The 17636-nt window shown below is 43.2% G+C and overlaps 2 protein-coding genes across 2 annotated transcripts; one reads left to right on the top strand and one right to left on the bottom strand.

Moving 5' to 3' along the window:
• Positions 1–353: 353 nt before the first annotated feature.
• REXO4 (REX4 homolog, 3'-5' exonuclease) lies at positions 354–5785 on the top strand. Its single transcript, XM_041406684.1, has 8 exons — positions 354–565; positions 990–1348; positions 1631–1783; positions 2507–2700; positions 3228–3316; positions 3532–3606; positions 3868–3942; positions 4577–5785. Exons 1-8 carry the CDS (start codon positions 380–382, stop codon positions 4676–4678), a joined length of 1233 nt encoding a protein of 410 aa, XP_041262618.1. The 5' UTR covers positions 354–379; the 3' UTR covers positions 4679–5785.
• Positions 5178–17553, bottom strand: STKLD1 (serine/threonine kinase like domain containing 1). Its single transcript, XM_041406686.1, has 19 exons — positions 17480–17553; positions 16686–16781; positions 16219–16263; positions 14853–14927; positions 14134–14238; positions 13879–13949; positions 13168–13283; positions 12688–12800; positions 12431–12591; positions 11863–11993; positions 11144–11227; positions 10352–10468; positions 9668–9802; positions 8606–8734; positions 7661–7798; positions 6934–7062; positions 6522–6659; positions 6117–6196; positions 5178–5301 (listed from the first exon to the last, which is right to left on the bottom strand). The coding sequence occupies exons 1-19, from the start codon at positions 17492–17494 to the stop codon at positions 5239–5241; spliced, it is 1941 nt and encodes a 646-aa protein (XP_041262620.1). The 5' UTR covers positions 17495–17553; the 3' UTR covers positions 5178–5238.
• Between the last annotated feature and the right edge of the window lie 83 nt (positions 17554–17636).

Here is a 17636-nt window from a genome sequence, read left to right as displayed (position 1 = left end):
AGCCTCTGAGCAAACACGCTCCGAGCGGGCCCGAGGGGGACGCGGCCGCGCCGGCAGCTGGAGCGCGGCCGCCCTTGCGCAATGGCCGCGGCTTCTCCAGCTTGTGCGCCAGCCCCGCGGGCCAAGGGTCGGCTCGGGGGCCGTGTGGCCCTGGGGACACACCCGATTGGGGTGGGGGTCCCCACGCGACCCCCAGGCCCGGAACCATGGAACCGCCCCTTCCACCCCGGAACCCAAGCGCGGGCCGGCGTGCCCCGCCGGGGCGGTGCGGCGCTGTGCCGGTCCCCCTGCAGTAGCGCCGGCCCTGTTGGGCAAGGCTGCCCCCTGATCCCGATCCCGATCCCGGTCTTGGTCCCGGTCCCACCCCGCTGACCCCCGCATGGCCAAGCAGAGCCCTGCGGAGCCGCAGGCGGCGGGGCCGAGCGGCGCGGCCCGCGGGAAGAGCAAGAAGAGGAGGAAGAAGAGGAAGGCCCTCGGGAAAGCGGCGGCCGCGCCCGGCATGGCGGCCGTGGGTCCCCCCCGCAACCCGCAGGAGTTCTCCTCCAACTGGAAGGCGCTGCAGGAGGTGAGGGGCACCGGGGGATGCGGTGGGGACAGCCCCGGGGTGCCGGCACGGGGAAGCAGCGGGGCCGTGCTGGCGGGGCCGGGATGCAGCTCCGCGGCGGCAGGGACAGCTCGCACTGTCCCAGCAAAGCCCGGCCGTGAGCACTGCCAGGGATCCAGGGACAGCCTCAGCTGCTCTGGGCACCCCGTGCCAGGGCCTGCCCACCCTCACAGGGAAGAATTTCTTCCCAAAATCCATCTAGCACTGCTTGATGTCATTCCATTGTCCTGGCACTCCAGGCTCTCGTGAATAATCCCTCTCCCCCTTTCCTGAAGGCTCCTTTTAGGTACTGGGAGGACACAATTAGGTCACTCTTAAGCCTTCTCTTTTTCAGGCTCTTTTCCTTTATCTTTCTTTTTCTTTCTTTTTTTTTATGTCATTTTAGCTGCTGAAACAAAAGGCAAATAACTCCAAGAAGCCCATTTCCACAGATCAAACAGACACCACAAAGAAGCAGCCACTCAAAGCAGCCAAAGGCCCAGAAGTCCCAGCAGTCAATGGGAATGGGAATGTGGTAAAGGCCAAATCCACAAATAAAATGGACAGTGGTGCTGCTAAAGCCAGTCCTCCTCTGGCCAAGCCAGAATCCAAGGGGGTTACAGCAAGTAAGAACTTAAATGGCACCAAAAGCAATGGGAAAGGCTGCAAAGAAAAGAAGAAAAATGGCATTGTTGTGAAGGAGAAGGATGAGCTGAAACATAAGAGGAGGAAAGCTGAGGAACACGTGGAGCAGCAGCCCAAGGAGTGAGTATTTCAGGCAGCAGCTCTGGATGGGAACATTTATTTTGGGAGGAGCACACAGAGGTACATTCCAAACAGCTGCACTTTTCCAGACTAAATTCTGAAAGAAATAAGGAACATTTTGCCCCAACTCCTCAGACACAGCAAGAAACCTGCAGGGTTTATCTCTTGCTTTATAAAAGTCACAGGGTTTATCTCTTGGTTTAAAAACTAAACATACTTTTTGTACAACAGACATCAGATTGCTTTGAGACTGTTAAATGTAATTAAATCTGTTCTTCCCAGGGCTGACATCTGGTTTGATGACGTTGATCCCAAAGATATTGAAGCAGCACTAGGACCTGAAGCAGCAAAAATTGCCAGAAGGAACCTGGGACTTGAAACAGTGCAATGCCAGTCTGTGGAGCAGGTGCTGGTTAAGGAAAAGGCTTTTGATGGGTGAGTGACACTGCAGGGGGAGGGATGGCATCAGTGTGAGAAATGGGAAGACAGAAACTTCCAGAGACACTGAAAGGTTTGATCTGCAGCCTCAGAAGAAGCTTAGATTGATGTAAAAATAAAGTACACAGACATTAAGCAGAAAAATAATAAACACATGTTTATAGTTGTAAGAGTATACCTCAAATAAGTAAAAAACTGTATTAATAAGATAGTGAAGGGTTTATAATGTAAGAGTGTAATTGTATAGAGGAAGCTAAGAGTTTAGAAGTCACAATAGAAACGTGTGTGTGCATGCATGTTATAATAGCCCATTAGATAAAAATATACACATTGCAGTAGAAATAAGTAATAGAAAAGCAAAAGAAACTTTGTAGCAACTGTCCATTAGATTACAATGTTATAAATTGTCTTGTAACAAAGAACTTCTAACTGCTCTTGAGCTATAACCAACTACTTACTCTCACAAATCTCACAGCCCCTGAGACTGATGTTTATGTGAACAATAAGTTGTTTTTAGCCTGACTGCAGTCCCATCCCTTCAATTAAACAACAATAACAATATCAGAGCTCTCAGAGTGGCTTCTGCCAAGTGACCTGCACAGTGAGCTGCCATCCCCCTGCCCCTGCTGCCAGGCTCTGCCCTGCTCACAGCAAGGTGTGAGCCTTGCCAGCTCCAGCTGGGCCCTCCCAGGTGTCCCCAAGTGTCCCTTTGCCTTTCAGGCTGACCCGGGCCGTGGCCATGGACTGTGAGATGGTGGGGGTGGGCCCCAAGGGCGAGGACAGCATCTTGGCTCGGGTGTCCATCGTCAACCAGTTTGGGAAGTGTGTCTATGACAAGTATGTCAAGCCCACGGAGAAGGTGACAGACTACAGGACAGCTGTCAGTGGCATCCGGCCTCAGAATATAAACTCAGGTACCAGGGATTCCCCCAAAGAGGGAGAAGTCAGAAGCCTCATTGGCTGAGCTTGGAATGGTTTGAGACCTAATTTGGGAAAACAAAATGCTGAGAATTCAGTTAAAATTAATGCTAAGAAAAATTGTGGGAAGAAGTGCTTTTATACAGTGATCACTGACACCTTTGAAGGAATTAACTGCTGGAATATGGTATAAAAAAATAATTTCCTTTTCATGCTGTGCTCTTTATAGAATTCTCTGCACCCTTGAATGAATTAAATGGTGGAATATAGTATTAAAAAAATAATTTTATTTTCGTGCTGTGCTCTTTATAGAATTCTCTGCACCCTTGAATGAATTAAATGGTGGAATATAGTATTAAAAATAATTTTATTTTCATGCTGTGCTCTTTATAGAATTCTCTATGTTCTAGCAAGCAGAGATTCAGTGTACTATACAAAAACTACAGTCCCAAGGATACAGTTGTTTCCCAGAAAAGGTGCAGTGGTTGCTCATGGAAAGTGTTTCCTTGTGTGGCATTTTTAGGTGAAGACTTCAAAAAGGTTCAGAAGGAGGTGGCTGAGATCCTGCAGGGAAGGATTTTAGTTGGACACGCCTTACGGAATGACCTGAAGGTACATTGAAAATAAAGTTTCTGATAAATCATTCTGGATCAAGGGGACACACCTGAGCTCCTGGAAACTCCTGAATCCAGCCTGGATGAGCTGGGTCTTGTCCTTTCATGGCTTTAAAATGTGTGGATGGGAGGAAACAACAGGCAGCTGCACATTCAGCTCTGTAAAGTTTCATGCAATAACACATTTTAGACTGAAAATCTGATTTCTTCTAGGTCCTACTTCTTGATCACCCTCACAAGAAGATCAGGGACACACAGAGATACAAACCTTTTAAACAGAGAGTCAAGGTAAGAGGCTGCTGGGAAGGTGCTCAATTAACAGACTCCAGAGCTGCTGACTCACTCCTGTGCTTGCTTTTACCTGACCCTGTTCCTTCTTTCCTACCTATGCACACACAAATCTCCTAATTCAGTAATTATTCCTGGTATTTCACCAGCAGAGGCTAAGATGTGCTATTCTTTGAGGAACATAACATTTTTATGTAACACCCATCTCTGTTATTTGAAGTCCTGTGAGACAGCATGGTTTATGATCTGTTCTGTCCCTAGAGTTCCAGGCCATCCCTGAAGCTGCTCTGTGAGAAGCTGCTCAATGTTCAGGTGCAGACAGCAGAGCACTGCTCGGTAGGTACCTGCTCAGAACATCCAGCTCTGGGCTCTGCTTCAGTCCACAGGGCTGTGCCTTCATCCCAGGGAAACTCAGCAAGCTCTGCTTGGACAGCAGCAGCTGTGGGACTGACATCTGAGCTTGCTCATTTCATAAACACTCATGTGTTTCATGAAATGAGTTCACTCGTTTCATAAACAACTGCACAAGTCAACTCTTAATTCTGAATTGTTACTTTAAAATTTCCAGGGGGAAAAGTAATGATCAAGATCTGTTTACCCTAAAAGCAGCATTCTGCACTGTGGCAGGATGGATAAAGAGTGGGAGAGGCTACACCTGAACCTCAGCAGATCCTTTATTTCAGTGGGCAGGAGGATGGAAAAGAGGAATGAACTGGGGAAGCAAAGCTGGGAGGGGAGCTCATAGATACTGTGTCAATGACAAAGTTCTCTTAGGACTTTCCAAGTAACAATGGGAAATGCAGAGCCTTGTGGTGGGCCCTGGACTCTACATACACCATTTATCCCTTTCACTAGGCACAGAGTCTAAATGTAAAAAGATAATGAAATGTTAGTTGGAAGGATGTCTTAAAGTGATGGAAGATTTAGCTGCTTATTATCTCACATCCTTGTCTGGTCTGTTCTCTTTCAGATCCAGGATGCACAAGCAGCTATGAGACTTTACACCCTGGAGAAAAAGAAATGGGAAGCTGCTGTTAAGAACAAAGCTAACAAGAAAAATTGTAAAACTTAAAAACCCAGGGCAGAATCTTTCACCTGCAGCATTTGCTGGTTTGATGTCACATTCCAAATTTAGAGATAAGTCAGAACTGACAGCAGCTACTTCATAAAATCATTCCAAAGACAATGCTGCAATAACCTGGAAGTGCAGGAATGCTGCTGGTATCCCTGTGGATGGGCCCTGTGCCTGATGCCTGCTGCTCTGCTCAAGCAACCTTTGTAACAAATGCCTGCAGCTGGGAAGAACTTCATCAATTAAATTTCTTCAATGGAAATAGACACTGAATAAGTTTAAAAAAAATTAAATTATGATAGATGAAGGAAGAAACTGTCATTGCTTTGTCAAAACTGAGGATTAAAATCTTTATTTCAAGTATGTTGAGGCCCATAAAGTGAGGTCTGCTGCAAGGTGAATTCTTAATTATTGCTGTTAGTTACACAGTTGTGGTACCCAAACCATCAATAAATACCTGTTTGTATATTATTAAAGCCCAATATTCTTTTTTTCTGGTGAGAACAGTCCTCTAATGGAGGATCCAGGCTTTTGTATCCAGCAGTGGCCAAGTCTTGTTCTTAGACAAAGCATTTTTCCTTCCTCAGTTTCAAAAGTGTTGCATCCACCAGGGTCCGAATCTCCTGGAGGGAAACGTGAGAATTGTCAGACAGAAGATTACCTTGTTGCTCCACTTATTTTTGTATTCATTTATTAATAAAAACAATGTGTCTAACATAAATCTTTGAAGTGCTGCTGTTACAACAGGAGAGGGAGCTTTCTCCCCTTCTGTGATTATTGTTTTCTGTGCTACCTTGTGGCTGCAGTGCTCATTGAAGGGGTGCAGGAGAACAGTTTGTGACTGTCTTTGAAAACAATTCTGTAAATGCATTACTAAAATCAGCAAAATTTAAGACTAACCAGTTCTGTTGGCTTGATGGACAAACCTAATTATTGGTTTCTTGCCAGCAAGCCATTGCAAAAGAAATACAAGTGTAACACATTAAATAGCTCTGATAACTTTGCTGGTTTTTCCTTTTGTTTCCCAGTGTGGCTGATTGGTGAAATTTAATGTAAGTTAAATCTTCCCACAGACTCAGAAAGTTTTTGTTGGGTTTTTTTTTTCATTTGTTAACAATGCTACTTCCAAACCAAAAATAAATTGGATGTAATATACTTATGGCTTTATTCCTGTAAACTTTAGCCTAATTTAGCATGAAGACTATAGTAAATTAATGTGATGTTGCAAGAGACCAGAACATAGTTCTTTAAAATTTCAGCATTAACAACAAGAAGAAAAACAACTTTCAACCACTTGTTCTCAGTAATTAGAAGTATCCTTACAAACTCACTCTTCATTCCACATGCAGCTAATTCTCTAAATTTCTGCACTATGATCAAATCCCTCACCAGAAATAATATACTAATCCACTTTATTATCACAGAGACTTCTCCGTACCGTGCTAAATGGAAACTGGAGTTTTATTTCAGACAGCAGCTTTTCCATTTTCTGGGACCTCATACTCAGCATAACCTCATCTGCAGTGCCAATGAACAAGAAAATTTATGGTTATAGCACAACTGCCAGTGGAGCAGGAGCTAAAGGAGCAGGCTAAAGGGGAAAGGACAGAGCTACACAAGGAGGAGGAAAGAGAAGATGAAGTTAAAATGTTTTACCATCAGAGTGGCATTTGTTTGGAACAAGTGAAGTGAATTCTCAGGAGGATGAATTGGAACTCTCTCAGACACAAAGCTTTTCCTGAGAGCAGCTAACATGTCCCTGAGAGCTGCTGTTGTGGTTTTACTGATTTTAGGGCTGGGAGAGAGGAGGAGACTTGACAAGTGGCAGCAGCAGCCATCTCACCATACTGAACCATCTCGTTCATCAGCAGGCACAGAGCTTCTGCCACCCCTGGCTCCTTGGAATGAAGGTGATATTCATCTTTGATCAGCTCTGTTCCACTGCCCTTGGAGTCCAGCAGAATTGCCAAAGCTGCAGTTTCTGCAAGGAAGACAAACACTGCTGGGCTCTTGGTAGCTGCAGACTGCAGGATCTGCTTCCCATCCCCTCACCAGCTGGCTCATGTCACGTTTTCAGGAAGTTGTGCCCGTTATTTTCAATCTTCCTAACAACTATTCTGAAGCATATTTGGGAACAAGTAGAAGACCAGATATGCAGCTGATGCTGTCATGCAGGGCAGAAGTGATTTTAGTGATTATTTTCATTTTGATGGAGCTGATTGGTAGTTAATAAAAGCAGAACTGCTGAATGTTACCTGAGAGCCTCACAAGGCTGGCTAATGCCAGGCAGCCATTCTTCACCAGCACTGCTCTTTCTGGGTTCACCCTGAGTGCCTCCAGCAAAAGTGCTGCTGTGGGCTCATAGTCACTGTCAGTTAAGCAACCTTAAAAAAAAAATAAACAAAACACAGAGAAAAGCCCAACATTTCAGTATCCTTCAGGCCAAAAAAATAAAAGAGTCCTGAATACTCAACTTACTCTACTGATGTGGAATAGAAATAAGATTGCTGAGGGTGTTTTGCTCAGCTTTTCCCAGTGGAACAATGGCACAAGGGCTGGCAGTAGGTAAATGTGACAATATTGTTGCATGAGGAAGAAATAGGACAGAGTAGTACTGCAGTAGTAGTAACTACTACTAGTAGTACTGCAAGGATGGGTTCCTTAGTGCAGATGATAATGAAAGATTATTTCTTTTTTAACAATACTTTTCCAAATCAACCAAGCAAATTAGCAGCCCACCAGTGGACTCTCCATTAGCAGTATCTGGTGATTTAATTGCTACAGCTCATCAAAAATGGCTTCATTAGGCAGTCACAGAGGGAGTGCAGGAAGAGCAGCCAAGAGAGGATGCAAGTTCCTAACTCTGCTGCCATCTGCAGAGCCTCTCCAGCCCAGCAGCCCGGGCTGCAGGATCACCACTGACACACAGACATCCCAGCCTTTTCCAGCCCAAGGGACAGCAGGGAGACTGGGATCACACACCTCGGAGCGCCAGTGCCCACAGCGCTGAGCAGGCAGACTCTGCAACCACTCCGTTCTGGAGGTGTTTCTGAAGCACTGCCGAGGTGACAGGGAGAGCACTTGCCAGCACTGCTTGGTCTGCATTATTCTCTGAATTACCTTAGCAGAAAGGAAATGCACCAGGCCGAGTTATTTAATGAAATAATGACATCATTGTATGTCAAATTATATCAGTAAAACCTTAATGGGTGCTGGCATTGGAATAATGCAACACTGCTTTAGTCTGGAGGGCAGCAGAGGGAAGGAATCTAAAATGTACAGAACCAAATACAGGACTAATAAATAATTCTGTTTGTTGGAGAAAGCTGAACTTCTGCAGGAACTAGTGTTCTTTGTCATTGAAATGATGCATAGGGATCACAGCAAGAAGCCTCCAGAAATAACCACAGTTTTGACAGAATCCAGGCTGCAGGATGGAAATTCAGCTGTCCCATAAATCCAACGGGTAATTTGCTGCACAGAGGGAATAAAACACACCAGGTGAAACTGTGCACAATCTGTGCTTCCAGCCTGGCATGATGATCAGAACACCACACACTTCCACAAGAACACATCACAAACAAATCAGTAAATGTGAAATCAGGTCACATCTGGGCCTGAACGGCTCAAATTTGACACCTTATCACATAAAGGGTTGCTAAAAAACTCTGCATTAATTTTTGGTTTTATCTAACTCTGGATCACAAAGTGATGGTAGCAGAGCTGTGGAAACAACTCTCCAGAATCACAAAATCAGATTGGTTTGGGTTGGAAGGAATCATTAAGATCATCTCATTCCATCTCCCTGGAAAAAGAATGGGAGAAAATCCAATCCCAGCGACAGGAATGTCTGAACTCAATTAGGCTCGATACCTGCTGCCCTTCAGTCACATGAGTGCAGGCACAAAACTCCTGTGTTCTACTCACCACTCACAGCCAAGCTCCAGAGAACGGCACAGCAAGAGAAGCAGATCTTGTCATTATGAAGAAAACGTCTCAAAATTGACAGGAGGTCCGGAATGATTCCAACTTTCCTTAGGTTCTCCGCAGCTACTTCTGAAAACCACAGAAATTCTATAGAATCTGGTGTTTTTGTCCCACTCACTGGCCTCGAAACGGGCAGCACTAAGTTGTTTAAACTGAGATAACAAAGCGGTAACATGAGCCCATCAGCTGGACAAAAGGAAGCAAGAGAACAGGCCGAATTCTTTAACAAGATGCACTTAACACATCTGATCCTTTCAAATGCATGCCTCGCCATCCTTTTTCCTCACAGACTTGGAATTCACAGAGCGGGGAAAGGAACTCGGAGGGTGTAAGTTACAATTTTTTATCTGTTTCCATTTTAACGATTCAAACTAAGCTTCAGAATTAGGAAACGCTGGATAAAAATAATTTGGTATTAGACACGACTCTTTGTAATAATTTTTTTGAAGATTTCCCCCTTGCTGCTAAATCCTACTGTAACCATTTCTAAAAACAGTCTGATGACTGTTGAACTGACACTGAAAACAAAAAGCTAAAAATATTATAAAAATTTAGCAAAAATAAAAAAAAATAAAGCTAAAAATATTATAAAAATTTAGCAATTACAAGTTCAGAAGAAAAGAAAACAAAGTAGAGAAGTTAGGGAGAATGGTTTGAATTCATCATGGCAGAGTCCAAAATAGAATTCAGGTTCTATGCCCTCATTTTCTCAAGCACTACTATTTGCAGAGCCTGTACTTGTTTCCAGACCAAGAGGAAATACAGAATTGTATCTATTAGGGTGGACCTGTAAATCCCTGAAGCCTCAACATTGTACCTTAAACTTTCAGGGGTGTTATCAATATCTGGTCAATCTTACCAATATCAGCACTATTAAATTAATAATTGCCCACAGACATGCACACCTCTTAGTGAAATCACAAGTTCTGCATTATATCTTGGATTTGTTTCAAAAAGTAAACATAAATTAAGATTCCCCAAAGAATGAGCAAGGTGACCCACCACTGGCTGAAACCATCATCAATAATGTGCAGAGCATTGAAAGGAACTCTTCATTTTCAGAACGTTGTCTCACTGTGTGTAACAGGCAGCTGGCCACACTCTCATCCAGGGCCATCACCACCCCCTGTTCCAGAGCTGTCACCACAAACACAGAATAGAACAAAGATTTCAGTGGTTTTGAACGAAATCTGAACCCCCTGCCCTGCAATCAGCATAGCAAAACATTCAAATTAGCAGCATTTCTTCACACAAAATAAGCAAAAGTTACTTTAAACTTTCATTTTCTGAAACTCAGTTCTTAGTATTTTTAAGCTCATATCATCAGGTGGTTTTGGGGTAAATTGCCATGAAAGTGACAGCAGGGACCACACAAGAGACTCAAAACCACTTTTATGGTTTAAAATTCAAACACCAAAACAACAAAAGTCTTATTTATGCCCTCTAGCAACCCTCCACATAGCATAAAAACAAACCTGGTTGGACAAGATCAGCATCTGTATTTAAAATTAACTCTTAACACAGAATTGCTGCATGGCAGTCCTGAAGGAAGGCCATGAGAATTCAGAAAGCTGCTTAAATTCCTTTACTTCTTTAAATTCATCCCCTAAAATTGTTAATTGAGCAGCTAATGGGTTCAGAAATCTTTACAAGACCCAGCAGAAGGAGGAAGTCTTAAAATTGTACCTTGGCTAAGAATTTCAAGCAATAAAGTGCAACCTTCCACTTGTAAATCCAGAGAATCTGTGTGAACCTTCATGGCAAGAGTGATCACTTCTGTGCACGTTAGCAGATAGGGGAATGCTGTGGGGGAAAAGAAATGCTTTGAGAAAGGTTCTTGAATCAAAGAGAACAAAACAGAGTGAATCGTTTTAATCTGTGTGGGAAATGTCTCCCATCAATTAAAGCTAAGAATAACCCTGAGTTTTAACATCATAAGCCAATGCCAGCATTAAAATGCTGTCAAAGCACAGAGTATTTTATAACTGATGTAACCCAGTGCTTTGAATTATGAACCTTGATCTGAAAGCTTCTTTTGAAAAATGTGCAGCTTCTGGAGAAAACACACAGTTCTCACCCTCACAGCTTTACAGACATGGGAATTAGCCATGTGTAGCTTCCTTTTGCTCTGCCAGCCTTGCAGCCCCAGGAATTACCCCCAAGCCATCCCAGTGGAAATTACCTTCCTTAAATGTCAGTTTGTTGCCAATTCAAATATCACAGGGTTTTTTGTTTTTTTGGGTTTTTTCTGGTTTTTTTTCCCAGTGCCCATTTTTATTATCCAGTGAAACCCCTCTGCTGGTTAACAAAAGCATGTACCCAATTAGCAACAATCCCATCAGCTACTGGTCTGGAGAAATGGGAACAGAGCAATTTCATTCTCATTTATGGGCATTAGAAATGTTTTCCTCTTCCTATTATCTCAAAATGTAAGGAAGGAGCAGAATAAATAAATAAATAGATCAAATAGTGCCTTACCACTTTTATCCTTTACAAAGCTGGCAAGGTGCTGAATGCCTTTAGCCTGGACTTCTTCAACATCCCAGGAAGCTTGCATGAATTCTGAGAAAGCAAGGAAATTCTTCCAACCATTCCACACTTACACAAAATACTCAAATTGTCTCTGTTTTGTGCAAGATGTGAATTCATATGAATGAAAATAATGAAATTTGGGATTGTTGAAAAGAGAGTTTGTTGAAAAGAGAGTTTCTCCCCCAACTCATTAAACATTTCAATATTACCAAGTGTTATGATTCACAATGTATTTGGCATTATCTATCTGTTTTTGGGGACCTGTTGGAATATTAAACCAGAGCAGGGATATGAGCTTTAAATGCATTATTCCAATAGACTTTTCAGATTAAAATAACATCCTCCTTACTTAGAAGGAAAATAATGGAGCAGATTGCTTGTGGCATGAATCAGCAAACATGTTACAATGCAAACAAAATAAGTGGAGCCCCCAAATTTTCTGAGGAATGACCTCTGAGCCTGTTTAACTTTTGCAGTAGGAATGGCTGAGAACCTTAGGAATTTAGAGGAAAAGCTGCATAGTGATCCTTGCTCCAAAGAGTATCCCCTTTTATTGCAGGTAAAATGAGTGGCCAAGAATTTATTTCCAAGTGGAATACATCCTGACTGGAAGGGTCTATTTCCTGTGAAAATCACCTTTACATTAATCTTGTTCTCCTTATTACCTAGAACACTTTCAACTCCTCCCTGAAAGAGCATATCTGTTGTTCTGGGAGGCAGAGTCTTCTTCAGTTTTATTGAGGTGTCACCAGCAAAAGTCAGGCATTTCTCAACAAATGGAACAGTGACCAGATCCCTGGAATTTTGAGAGACAAAAGCAGCACTAGTGAGTTAGAACTGGTAAATTAGAAAAGAAAAAAATCTACAGTCATTGCTTCATTTTGATATAAAAAAATTTAATATTACTTCTAGACTAGATTATTTTTGACAGAACTTAAATAATTTACTTCCAAACAGCTCAAGAAAGAGCTCATGTTGCACAATCCATGCTTAGGTGTCAAGTTCAGGCTCATAAAATTGTGTATAACATGAATTTATAATATAACTGCAAAAAGGGACACCTGTGCATCTCAGTGTCCACTCTGAAGGAACATCAAATCTTTAATAACTCAATTTGTTGAGGCAGGAAGATAAGCAATGTTAACCCTTTCCAACAGCAGTGAACATTGCCAATTTGTGGAGGTAGGAGAGGTTTAGGACAAAATAAATCAAGGGAAGGCAGCCAGAACTCACCTTGCTGTGGGTCTCATGCTGGGCTCAATCTGTAGCATCATTAATAAAAGTGGAAAGAAAGGCAAATAGCTGCTTTCTCCATCCTGCATCAGGGTCAGGACTCTCTCAAGGCAGCTGCTGTCCCCTCTGATGTCCTGCAGTAAGGATTTTATCTCTTCTGCCTGGGAAGAGCACAGTGTCAGAGAGCCCTGACACACCCAGAGACATCCTGATGAGCCCAGGACCCTTTAAATCCCCAATAAATCTCTCTTACACACATTCAGAACAAAGCAGCTCATCATATCAAGGAGGACACAGCCCAGGGACCAGATGTCAGATTTCTCAGTGAAAGAAAATCCAAATGTTTCTGGAGCCATCCAAGACTTGCTTTCTGTAGAAACAGGAATCACATGGTGACACTGCTGACATTGTGCTTCCAAAAACTACAAAACACACTGTAACCAATGAATATTTTTCTAAGATGTTCCTGAGGACAAAGCTATAAAGGATTCCAACTGTATTGATTGCAGAAACTCACACACATGCCTACATTTTTTACTTGTGAGCACAGTTAATGCTGCAGACAACTACCTATGAAAATCCTATTTAGAAGGCAAATAATTTAATGCAGAGAAAGGAGAGGGAAGATGAATTTCTCCTCTTTCCTAATTTTTTCTCTGAGGACTAAAAATATCCAGCACAACTGAAACCTTTTAAAAATACAGTAGGAAAGAAAAAATAGCAAAACAAATATCTGCCTTCTTCCACTCTGATTTTCCATTTCAGCCCATCACCCATAAGTGTTTCAGTGCTGAAGTCACTCAGCATGAAGGATGGTTCACCAGTCACAAGGATGTTTGATGGCTTGAGATTTCTGCAACACAAATATTTTCTGTCAGCATGTGAAATTAGAGTCTGATCACATATAATTACAAATTCCCTGCATCTTTAGCCCTCAGAAATTTTGTTTTGTTTTTTCTTTTTTTTGGGGGGTGGAGAATTGGTTTGCACATTTTTTGTTCGTGTTCTGTTGGTTTTCTTTTTTTTTTTTTTTTAATATACAACTGATAATCAACCAATACACAATTATTTTCCTCTCTAAATGCTTTAAAATTTGTGCTTGGGACACAAAATGATCAGAGTGTGGAATGCAAGGGTTGTCTTTTATTCAGATACACAAACTTTGTCCAACACAGCCACCAAAATGTGAGCATTTACAGAGATGGACAATTTTTAAAATATTTTTTAAAAACCAACCCAGCAGATAATACCTCAATCAAATTAGTATTCCAGACAAAACTCAGGAAATAGGTAATTTCAGAAGTAAAAAAAACCTTATCTGAAGTCTGGAACTCCTATCCCCTATTTCCCCTTCTGGAAGAGTAAAATTCCCTGCCTCTGAGCATGGCTGAACCAACACTGCAAAGAACAGGAGCCTGTCACACAAAGAAAACAAGATTTCTGCTCACCTGTGCCAAATATTTTGTTTGTGTATGTAAAACAAAGCATCCACCATCTGTCCCAGGAACTTCTGAACCACCTGTGGAGGGAAATAGACATGAAGGTGTAACACAAACAGAGGAACTTTCAAATATCTTTCAGAAGTGAGCTTCCAAATCCACCCTCCTGTGCTTTGAAGGCTTTAGGGAGGATTTTCAGAAAGAAGGAATACCATAAAAGCAACATCTCTCAGTTCAAACAGGTGCCTCTTCTGTGCTTTTTACCATGCCTGCTATCTTTTCTGACTTCTGCCTCTTTTCCCTGATTAGAGCTGAGAGATCTCCTTGGCCTGAGTGCTGCATTACCAGGCAGAGGAACAGAGATGAGACCTGAAATAAAACATTGCACCAAAATTGCTGGATTGTTTGCAGGTAACAGAGACAAACCAAGCTGGTGGTGTGATTTCACAGCACAAAAGGGTTCTGAGATGAAGATTCTCTCACAGAAGAGACGATATTTAATTTCTTTCATTAAAAATACATCATTAAAATGTTCATTATTTTAGCAAATAAAACAAACCACCACTAACAAGCATGTTATCTGGAGCTGTATAGGATGATTTTAATCAATTATACATCCATAAAATCATCAAAGGTTCTGTCCCAGCACTGAAGAAAATCTGCAAGTAAGTCAGAGCTTTCAGCTTCTTATGGTCCCCTACAGAAGGGTTTTCATGCAGGCATTAAAATCAGAATTGCACACTAATTCCCATCAGAATCTGGGAGTCTGCCATGTGATGGACTCCAATTCATACATATTCACAGCTTTTTAGTGTGTGTATTCAGGAGCCAAAAAAAAAAAAAAAATCAGGATTGTTTCAAATCAAAAAACCTTCTTTTTTAGCATCCCACCCCAATGACCCCAAATTTAAATCTGTGAATAGGCTCGTGTGCCTAGAACTAAACCACACGTTCCAGTTTAACTAATCCTGTTCCATTCTCACCTCATTATTCCAAGTCAGGAACAATTCCTTGTAAGTACAGACGTTAGAATGGCAGAGTTTTAGCAAATCCATTGCCTGCAAAGAAAAAGATAAAATAGAGACAGCTTTCTATAGCTACAAGTCCTTCCCTCTAACAGGACCTTAAATCACACCCAAAGCCAGTTCCTCACTTGTTCATGTCACATTTCTGATCAAACTCTTCCAAAGTGCCAGCTCTGTTAAATATTTGCATACACAAATGTGGAAAGAAGGAAAACAACAGCCTTGTGAGATTCAAAGATACAAACTGATCCACAGGGAGATGATGTGTGAACCACCCCCTTCTTCAGTTCCTAGCATCCTAACCCGAAAACATTTCTCAGAATGTAAGTCAGGATGATTTTTCAAGTGCAGCCATTATTTCCTGTAACCTCCATGCAAGCTTGAACCTCAGCAAATACAATGGCACGAGAGATTTTTATCTCCTTGAAGGTGGTTTCTGTGCAGGGCTCTAACAAATCCTAACCACTTCAGCAAACTTGCTGATTATGTGTAAGATAAAGAGAATTCAGGTTACTCTTCTGTAGTTGTGTTTGTGGCTGTGCAGGCACAACAGAAAAAGCTAAAAAGAGCCAGGCTCCCAAATGGCTCAAGTGCATTTATTTTAATAGATGTAATTCAATATTTATTTCAATAGGAAAATTGGAACAAGTTTTACTAGTAATGCCATATTTACTACAGAAAGAGGTCATCTCTCTGACCAGGATAAAATATCTGCACGGACATTTATTCTCCTTCTTTTCCAACTCCAGATGTTGTGCATACTGGGCACTGGGAGAATCATCCATCATGTGCTATTCCACTATTTTATTGAAACCATTTTTGGTCTTTTAAGAGTATTTCTGATGCTGCTTACTCAAGGCATTGCAACAAAGTTTGCACCAAAAAAAAAAAAAAAAAAAAAAAAAAGGTACAACAAAGGCAGAAAATCATTCATATTAAAAACAACCAACTCTGAGAAATTAGCACATCATTAAATATGTTATCTAGACATTGAATTATTAATGATAAACTACAAACAGACCATGGTTCTCCTTTAGCCTAAAGGCCAAAAGGATGAGTTTTGTCCTTTGGCTTCACAAAACAAAAATTCTGAGAAGGAATTATCTTCTGAGAAGAGCTGTCCATTTGAATTTACATATCCACAAATAACAACAATTAATACAAACCCTGGCCTGAGCCCAAGCAGAGGGCAGAGAGCACACCCCATAAATAGTCCTACCTGATTTACTTATTTACTCAGCTAATCCTTGTAGATAAAAGACTTGGTTCTATCAAGACTTTGGTCTTTGCAAGAGAAGTAGTAAAGAAAAGGCTGCACCAATACCTCCTTCAAGGCCACATTTGCTTGGTGTTGGTCAATGCATTCAACCTGCATCAAACAAAAGACAGGGATGAGACTGTAACAAAAACACCAGGGAACTTTGAGCCAGAACACTCTTACCAAGGTACATTAATTTTCAATGACAGGTCAAATCTCTCATGTTTGGGGCAGTTTTGGTGTCAGGAAATGGGTAAAACAGAGCTGAAAATTTGTGTGTGACAGTGTTTCTGCACTGTCAGGGCAGCAGTGAGCTGAGGTGAGAGCACTGAGGGCACCTCACTAGGCTGCTGCCCTTTCCCCACTTTGAGCCTCAACACTAAACTGATCTGAATCTCCCATTTTCCCATAAAGCAGCACAGTAACAAGCAAGCCCACTCTCACCCAGCAGCTGGGGCTCCTGCTACTATCCTGGTGCCCCTGGAGACAACAAACATGCCAAGCTCTTGTTTTCACAGCAACCACCTGCTCACCTGCTTTATTGCATATTTCTTCTGGGCACCCTCATCTGTTTTCAGCTGAGCCACCAGCACCGTGCCCAGTGCCCCGGGCTGGAGCCGCTCCAGCACCTGCTCAGGACGCACCCAGCGCAGCCAGGGCAGAACAACCGAGGGGAAAAAAACCTTCCATAGAAACCTTCCACACAGAAAACACCTCCAGCTCCCCACGGCAGGATTAGGGACATCCTCAGCTTCACCAGCCCCTGAGGGGAACACAGGCCTTGGGACACCCCCAGCTCCTGAGGGGAACACAGGCCTTGGGACACCCCCAGCTCCTGAGGGGAACACAGGCCTTGGGACACCCCAGCTTCACCCAGCCCCTGAGGGGAACACAGGCCTTGGGACACCCCCAGCTCCTGAGGGGAACACAGGCCTTGGGACACCCCCAGCTCCTGAGGGGAGCTCCTGTAGGAACACAGGCTTTAGGACACCCCCAGCCCCTGAGAGGAACACAGGCCTTCCCTTCCCTCCACTTCAGGGCATTCCCCATGCTGAAAACACCCCCGGACCATATAATCCCTCAGGGACACTCAACCCCCACCTCCTATGGTGGGGTGCTGCTCCCAGGGGTCCCCACACCATCCCCAGGGCCATGGACCCCTCCTAAACCCTTCATAAACTTGACCTGCTCAGAGCACTCACACCATGTCCCCAAGGGCACCCACAGCCTGCCCTGGTCACAGACCCTCACACAGACCCCTCCAGCACCGCAAACACCCCCAGAATGACGCTTATTGCCGGGTACAGCTTGAGCCCGAGAGCAGCACCTCATATTTTTCCATGGCAGGGACACATCCCAGCCTCCCACCCGGGACCCCGGTGTAGCGGCCTTGAGGGAGTGAGCCCCCCCACAAGAGCGTGATGGGGGCGCGGCCCCTTTAAAAGCTCTGAGGGGCGTGTCTGGAGGGCGTGTCCCGGCGGGGA

This window comes from Onychostruthus taczanowskii, unplaced genomic scaffold (assembly GCF_017590055.1).
Source record: "Onychostruthus taczanowskii isolate IOZ18803 unplaced genomic scaffold, ASM1759005v1 scaffold25, whole genome shotgun sequence".
Taxonomy (NCBI): domain Eukaryota; kingdom Metazoa; phylum Chordata; class Aves; order Passeriformes; family Passeridae; genus Onychostruthus; species Onychostruthus taczanowskii.
This window is presented reverse-complemented; position numbering and strand designations above follow the sequence as displayed.

Coding starts and splice junctions, on each gene's coding strand:
- STKLD1 (XM_041406686.1), bottom strand. Junction 12,592..12,687: donor TGAGCTGCTTTGTTCTGAAT/GTGTGTAAGAGA, acceptor TGCTCTTCCCAG/GCAGAAGAGATAAAATCCTT. Junction 7,799..8,605: donor CTGGAGCTTGGCTGTGAGTG/GTGAGTAGAACA, acceptor CTTTCTGCTAAG/GTAATTCAGAGAATAATGCA.
- REXO4 (XM_041406684.1), top strand. CDS start 380: ATGGCCAAGCAGAGCCCTGCGGAGCCGCAGGCGGCGGGGCCGAGCGGC. Junction 1,784..2,506: donor AAGGAAAAGGCTTTTGATGG/GTGAGTGACACT, acceptor TTTGCCTTTCAG/GCTGACCCGGGCCGTGGCCA. Junction 3,943..4,576: donor AGACAGCAGAGCACTGCTCG/GTAGGTACCTGC, acceptor GTTCTCTTTCAG/ATCCAGGATGCACAAGCAGC.